General features: G+C 46.3%; 1 protein-coding gene across 1 annotated transcript in view; it reads right to left on the reverse strand.

The window, feature by feature from the left end:
• Window positions 1–8,478, reverse strand: part of T265_13262 (hypothetical protein) — a gene marked incomplete at both ends in the record, with an annotated part of 133,327 nt that overhangs the window by 6,106 nt on the left and 118,743 nt on the right. Inside the window, 3 exons of the mRNA XM_009168011.1 lie at window positions 481–582; window positions 2,719–3,323; window positions 5,243–5,453. Coding sequence (XP_009166275.1) covers window positions 481–582; window positions 2,719–3,323; window positions 5,243–5,453 — 918 coding nt within the window. The remainder of the gene's footprint in view (window positions 1–480; window positions 583–2,718; window positions 3,324–5,242; window positions 5,454–8,478) is intronic.

Genomic DNA, 8,478 nt, shown 5'->3' on the forward strand with positions numbered 1-8,478 from the left:
CACCCTTTTGGTGCCTAACTGCCATGCCACCTGAAGGAAACACAAGGGATGGGATAATACCAGGTTGCCCAAGCCTAGACAGAGGAAGTCGAGAGGCAGAGGTCGGGTTCGATCACGGACCATCCGGTCAGTAAATTTGCGCCCTAACCACTACGTTTCTCACCCCAATAACGCTCTTATGAAACGAGAAACGCGGAAAAGCCAAATTTATTGGACAGCCATGAAGTCTCCCAGTCAACTACCATCACGTGATCGGTAGAATGTGCGCTGGGCAAATAGAGACTCGAATGTTTATTCATCAAACACATCTGCCACTCGTGGTGATACTACTCGCAAAATGACCTATCAACGATATGGAAAGATGGGAAAAAGTGAGCACAAGGTGGAAACAAGACTAGAGCAGGCAAACAACTTACGATGACATCATATTTGGAAAACAAAGTAATCAGCCGTCGGTTATCCGTGAATCCACGGGGACACCTGAGCCTGTGAGAACAATGCCACAGCCTCGCGTAATCTGGTTGATAGGGTAACCATGACAATACGACCGAAGCTGCCAACATTCAGATCAGTTAGACTGGACTGGAAAAAAGAAGACACGTTGGATAATGCACAGTGTTGTTGTGTAGTCAGTTGATGCGAAGGCAAAATGGGAGTGAGTAGCACTCAACGCTGGGCTAGATTATGCGTATACGACTTTCCACCTTATGAGAGCAAGCAAGCACCCGGAAATTGTGACTACATGGAATATCGTATTGCTATGCTGATTTCCAGATCCATACTTTGGAGGCTTTGGGGCAAGAATATCCTCGCGACAGCGCGCTGGTGTCACCATCATAGCAGTTCAAGGTGCCTCATCATCACTTTGAATCAGACTTCAGATTTCATTAAGGCAGATGTGACTCTTGTCTTTCTGACTGGCGTGCACTGATGACTGCAGAGGGATCAATTGACCTTCTACTTCAGGTGACCCTCACAGGAACGGGTTCCTGCTTCTCAGAGACTTGGCTACTCGAAGGGAATTTGTTGATGTGCGCTCAGCAACGTTCAAAGAGCCTTATGCATTAGACTGCTGAGTTTATGCAGAACACTTGTAGGTTTTCAAAGCGTGCTCCGTATGTTATCTGGCCGATCGATCTATGCACGCATGAGACTGCATGCCAGGGAACGTTTGTAGTTTCACGCAGGGAGAATACAGGTGTCGAACCTGACGCCAGCTAATCAGAAGACGAACGACAACAAAAACCAGTCTATAAGTGGTAACAGGAACTCAAAGTGGCTCCATAGAGAAAGCACTTGCAACGCTGAGTGGCCAAACGGTAGTTGTACGCAAACCTACTGTACTTCCTTTCCCCCGGTCAAACTATTCCCTTGTCTGCCAGTGTTTACCGCGTCTACCTCATCGACTCGATATGCATTTGAACTTTTAACCCTTGACTTGTCGAACCAATTTGGTCGACCATCATTTACGCGCGCTTTTTGATCATTTTGCGTCACCACGTGTTGTGCCCAGGCGTGTGTCGCAAACTAAGACCCAGTTGCCATCTTCTTCGGGCTTTCTTTGGACTTGCACTACTTCGTGCAACAGTTTGGACGGATACCCTCATAATTTGAGGTTTGTACCCCTTTTATGACCTATTTTATACGTGTAGTACCGCAGCTTTTGATAAATCTCAAGAATCCACAATTTCTGGCTTGTGATTTTGCGCGTCACTCAAGTGGACTTTCCCGAATACGTCAAAGTATTCTACACCTACATTGTAAACATAACATTCAAGGATCTGAGACCCCCAGTTCAGCGAAACCCACAACCATGACTATCAACATGTGTTTTAGTACGATATGGCTGGCGTTCGCCTAAAGAGTAACACTCGGTATTTGGGAACCTCACACGATGGAGTTTGCTGTTACGGGACCAGTCAGTACGAGTGAGTAGGCTGTCGGACATGGAACCCTGCAAACAGCTGACCTGACTTGATCCCCGTTAGTGACAGACCACACAACCCTAATCGTCGACTTTGTCAACGCTATCTGGAGTCCAACTACTAATAAAATAGCAGTAGACTCGACGCAAGGACTTTGAAAGTGGTCATTTGTGACCCAGTATTTCGAACCGTAGGATGCTCATGAGCAGTGATCAAATACTCCGAAAGATGCGTGACCAACGATCCCTCGCTTTACAAAAGGATAATACTGAGTAACTCTCGCAACTGCGGGAAAGAACCAATCAATGTGTAGCTGAACATCGTCCGACTGAGGAAGCATCAACTTAACAGGCTTCAGAATGGCTTTCACGAGACTCAGCTGAATCTCTCGTTCAAGATATGGAAATGTACTGTGATATCTCGAATATGCTGCCAACTGAAACATGAGGCAGCCTGTGTGCAGCACATTCAGTTGCAGCATATCATAAACGAGAGGTTCAGTTGAGTCTCTTGTGAAGACCAAATTGATTTACAAATGTGAAAACCAAATTGATTTGCAAATGAGTGTACTCGTCACAACCAGTCCAATTTGGGTTCAGGTATACAATTCCTGGATACCATTGTATTTCTCGAAAACAGTTCAATTCGAGTTCAAGTGGAACATGAGGGTTGACGTAAACTCGGGGACTGCGCCTACTTGATGAGCCCCAGGAAGGGCGAAACCCATCGTGGGCTGTCGAAGAGTTTTCAGCAGTAGTAGTTTCCTTTATGAAAAAGGTTCCAGAATGCTTACTTGAAGGAATCTTGGCTGAGGAAGATGGGGCAGTTTGCTGAACAGGTAGCTCAGCAGTCGGCGATGCGTCAATATGTATAGAATGTTGCCGGTTCGCTGTTGCGGGCAGTCTATCACAGGCAGATAGTGTAACCGGAAGCGAGACAAAATGCGTAGGGACTTGAACAAATCTTCCTCCGGGTCGACTGTAAGCAGTCGGCTGTGAGTAATGAAAGTCGTCCGAGGGGTGGGAAGGGCTGAGAAGGCAGCTGACCAGAAAGTATCGGAAGACGAGCCGGGTACGGGTGTCTTGTTGTCAGATGTGTGAGGATCTGTCTGTTCTTCAGATTTGCCATCAGGCAGGGCAGACAGATTGGACGGAAGGGAGGCAATTGACGACTGACTGCTGGATGAGGTGGATGATGAAGAGCGGGAACGAGATCGTGATGGAGAAGAGATATTGGACGACGGACAGGAGGTCACCTGAGGAAGATTGCATGAACCATGCTTTTTCTTTGGCAGACTACCGGTTTTGATGACACGGCTTTCAGTAGATGATGATAGGGCGCCGGAGACAGAGGCTCGTTTTGCCGTGGATCTTGTGTGCTGTTCGGGCCGGATAAAATCTGCAAACAAGATGTAGATTAACATAACTCAGTGTTTAGACACAAGTTGAACGGATTAGTTTCGTGAGATGCGCTCGAGTGATGTTTTTCAGTTGGGATGAAACAAGTGTACAGTGCTTCTAGGTTTATCAGTAAAGGTTGGCTTGGCTTACACGAACGACAGAATCTTCAACTTTTCCCACACTGCCAACAAAAGTGTCGTGTGTCGATAGGTGGCCCTAAACTGGCGTTTCGTTTTCGTTATCCAGTCAGTGGGCTTTCAACCAACTATGCTTTCCGCGAAGTACACCAATGTAAACAGTAGTTTGGTTTCAACGGAGAACTCAGCTGGGTTCTACCAAGAAAGGTAGGCTCAAGATAGCTCAGTTGTTAAGGCTCGAACTCACTGACCGGGTGGTCCTTGGTTCGAGTCCTACCTGTGCTCATGTCTGGGCATGAGGACCCGATGGTATTTCGTGGTTCCTGCGGGCAGTCCCACGAGGAACGAATTCAATTTATTCTTCAACTGCATCATAAAGTACGGTTGCAAATCTCCTCATGAGCTCTGCAGATGAGAAAGCACCGGAAGCGTCTTTCGAGTTGTTTTCGAAAAGGTGTGGCGACGACTGCTTCAATCACTCAACAGTTTGAATCCAAAGATGTGTGAAATTCGTATTCCAGTACATCGGCTAAAGACTGTGAGACTGTTTATCTTAGCTACAATAGATTTAATCGCTATCAGGTCAAGAAACTCTGTCCTCTGTGTCCAAACAGAGCGATTGACGTCAACGGTGATAATCTACATTTGACTGGCTTAAACATGGGGGGATGGAGAGAGACTGATACCGACATGTCTGCATCTCTATACTGCAACAGATGAGCGATATTCAGCAGCCACGTGATCTTAAAACATGTCATTAGTGTCAATGACAGCAACACCGGATAAGAACGCGGATATTTCAGTATCGTACGAACGTCAGTTTACCTAAAAACAGCCTCATAATCCAAGGAAGAACGTGGGGAAGGGACCTAGGGCAAGCCCAGCACAAACAACCGAGGTGTATACACCTCCGACATACAGTCAGACAATCTGCCAGCATGAACGTCGTTCACTGTTTCAGTATCGTACGAACGTCAGTTTACCTAAAAACAGCCTCATAATCCGAGGAAGAAGGTGGGGAAGGGACCTAGGGCAAGCCCAGCACAAACAACCGAGGTGTATACACCTCCGACATACAGTCAGACAATCTGCCAGCATGAACGCCATATCGTTCACTGTCTCCAGCCAATCACAGGAAGGGTCACGTGGAAGATCAAAACGGCCCCAACAGCACTTAAATCGCATCCTTTATTCTCTTCTGACACGTCAAAATCCGTCCACCTCCAGGTTTACGCACAGAAAACAGTGCTCGTGTCGGCAGGCGGCCTGCGTAACACATGGCCCAGTCACCTTAGCTTGCAGTTTCAACCAAGTTCTGAGACAACGGCGGTTCGAGATGATGAGCTCTAATGAGAGCGAAACTCGAGTCCAGTGCTTCCCTTTGATGTGGACTCACCAGAATAATTACGCCAGAACAGGAGGACGTCTGTTCAAACGAGAGTGGTGTGGCTATGAACAAACATACCTATCTCGCAAAACCCCAAGATAGCGTATTCACCGTGTGATAACCGTAAAAGACTGAATCGTTGAGGCACAAAATGAAGGAAATGATGACATCTACCTTGTGAAATGGACGAGAACTGACAACTTTGCCCTTTAGATTTCATGCTCTTCAGGGGGTCAAGCGAGGGCAAGTAACAAGGAGGCGTGACAAGAGTTTTGCTGCTTTGCCTAGAGTTCCCGATCTCTCAACCTCTGATACGAGCTTGCCGCATCTAGTATTTTCGAAAGCGAGACCCGAATATTGCTCCCCAAAACGCTTATCATACAATCTACTCACCTTTCCACTGCTGTATGGTCATTCGATCAAAATCATCAATTTCCAAGCGTCTTTTGTTATTCACTTCCGTTTTATCTTCGGACCAGCATAGATGAAGCATCTGTACAAAGTCTGTGACGGTCAGCATGGAACTGAGGGATTGCGTCTTGGAGTTCCACACCGGAGCTGCACGAATCTCATTGTATAGGAGAGCCTTGAAAGCCTTGACAATCTGAAATGGGTTAACGGTGTTAGCTAGGCGAAAACATGACACGATAAGGTCACGTGACTTGTTTTTGGAAAGAGAAGGTCATGGGGATAGTGGAAGACACTTTCCCAGTGAATAATCCCGTGGTTTATGGTATGTATGCAACTATGCCGCTCTGGATAACTTATGTAAGACTGCTTTCGTTGGAAATGTACTGCATGGACCATGCATTCTGGCATTTAATGGACTAGCACAACCGGAGGGGAATGACAGATGGGTCAAGTGGAGACTGTTAGGAACCCATTAGATGTGAAAGTTGACAGAAACGATTGCGGATCAACTCAGTTATACGGGGTTCAAGCAATAGATTCTGTCCGCTGGATACTAATGACTAGCTTCAACCATTGACAAAATTACGCGCTCACTGTCGAACGAGGCAACCGAAAAAAGGAACACATTTAGAGACAGACGGAATAAACTGCAAACCGAGCTCGAACGACTATATCCTGCTTGTCCAGACCTATTAAAAACCGTTTTATCGGTTTGTATGCGCACCTGGATGGTCCTACTGACTTTGTGGTTGTTCACTCCAGTTATACGATCCGTTTATTTTCGCTCCCCAAGAAATCACTAGTGAAGTGTATGACTGAACAGCAAAAAGGTTATTCTACACATATTCCTGTTCGTCGGAACACTGAGCATCACCCGTGGCATGGAACTTGAGTTCCATTTTCGAAAGAGTGGATTGAAATATTAAGTTTCCCTTCGTTTACCACCACTGTTGACTAACACTCAGCAGCATCATACGCCCTGTGGGTAGTCAGTCCAATGCGGTGACAGACTGTGAATCTGACTGAGTTCTGAAATCAAACCTCGAGACGGCCAGCAACTACCAGTCGGGATATATCGCCTCCAAACGCGAAGAAAGGAACCAGCTGAAGTTGAACCATTCACACGCTTCACTAACGTCGGGTTGACTGAACCACCACTCCCGTGGTCAAATGATTTACTCTGCAAACAACTTTTGATCAAGTCTTTTACTACGTCCAGACGCTTGGGTATGGAAGAGGCGTGACAACTGAAACTGACAAATCGTGGGTGACTCTACCGAAATACACACACGATGCTAGAGGGCAACACTGCTCTTCAACGAGTTCCTGCGTCACGACGTGACCCATCATGAACTAAGAGAAATAGTTAATTCTTGGGCAACTAAATAAGGATGGCAAATAGCTAGTTAATCCGTTCCGATCAATATTGTTGCTAGGCAACGTTGATCGGGTGACTTGGAATGCAGCCTGGCCAGCTGGAAAATCGATCGGCAGGCTGGGACGAGATACACGCACGATGCTAGAGGGCAACACTGCTCTTCAACGAGTTCCTGCGTCACGACGTGACCCATCATGAACTAAGAGAAATAGTTAATTCTTGGGCAACTAAATAAGGATGGCAAATAGCTAGTTAATCCGTTCCGATCAATATTGTTGCTAGGCAACGTTGATCGGGTGACTTGGAATGCAGCCTGGCCAGCTGGAAAATCGATCGGCAGGCTGGGACCGACTAGCAAAAGTTACCTTGGTTTCCATTTTATGCAGCAAAAAGGGGAAACGTGCCTAAAGTTCCCAAAGAATTGTTGGGTTAAAAATAGTTACAAAAACGATAGCGCCCGGGTACCGACTCTTTTGGGGCAACACACTATGGCGAGAGAGGAATTGGTAACCTTCAGCTGGGATTTCGTCCAAAAAACCGAGGTGTACTTTAAAGTTGTTTCATCCTTAATGAGAATCATCAGTAATGCGCATCTCACGAACCTCGAAGAGTTTCAAACTCGCGACCTTCTGGTCAGTAGCCAAAACACCAACCGTTCTGTGACGGGCTGCTGATTGGTAGTGTGATTGACTCAAGCACCGCTCATCCTTCAACCATGTGAATTTCGTCACCTGATCATGTGTTGACTGATTTCCCGAGCCGCTCACCGCTGAGCGGTTAAGTGTTCGAACTACCAGCTGGTTCGATACTCCCTGGAGTTTCATGAGTTACCGAGGATTCCCAATAGGGCTGAAGCAGCTGTACAGTGCTTCTCGACTTTTCAGCTCAGACTAACCTGCCTTACAGGATGAAATCTCCTTCAAAATACTCCACATTACTGTAATTGTTCAAAATCAGCGCCCAATGAGGGACTGGAACCAGTTGTCTAAACAACTTTTAGATCGCCTTTGAAATTAAGCCAATCCCCAAAAACAGTTCAGAACAACGTTTCCTTTCAGTAAGGATTTTAGGGGATTATCTTCAAGAGGGAGGCCAAATACTTATTACTAGTGTTCCTTGGGAAGCAATATCTAGCAATTGGTATGAAGAAGGAAGAACTACCTTCTCAAAGGCTGATGAACGGCGTGCCAAGTAAAGGGCTTTCTACCCAGAAGTTTAGCCCTTATATCTTGGAGTATCCATCCGAGTAGTTCATCGACAAAGGGTCGTTTTAGTGGAACTGCAAACGAATTAGGCTGACGGTGGAAAACAAATGTATAGACACTACGCCTGGCTTTATCTGTTTTGCGAACAAAAATGAGTGGAGAGAAATGGTGAACTTTGCTTCAGCCTAAAAAGTCTCCATTTTCACGTTAAAAGTATGTTTCGATACGATCAACGTTGAACATAAATGCTGATGAGACAGTCGCTCATATTGATTGAGTTGAACTAGACGCTCCCATTCCCCAGTGCTTCACGCATCACCAAGGGGGTGAAGTTACGAAATCAACACGGGACAGACCAATCTTGAAGGGTCGAGGTGGAACGGGACTATGGTGAAATGGGATAGACCTCTTGAGAGTGCGACTCTGAGTATCTATCAGCTGATCTATCAGACAGTCAGGCCAACTAACAAGTGGACGCTACGGAAAAAACAGTTTGGCTTTCTTCCATCGAAGCCTGTCTCAATACATCGTATTCATTCACAGCTTCTAAGTTTCAGTGGTACTGAAAGTGGCTACTTGTACACCTAACTCGCCGAGCGTGGGGCTTGGAAGCACATGTACTCACAAAGTCAAGC

The sequence above is a fragment of the Opisthorchis viverrini genome (assembly GCF_000715545.1).
Source record: "Opisthorchis viverrini unplaced genomic scaffold opera_v5_50, whole genome shotgun sequence".
NCBI classification, from domain to species: Eukaryota; Metazoa; Platyhelminthes; class Trematoda; order Opisthorchiida; family Opisthorchiidae; genus Opisthorchis; species Opisthorchis viverrini.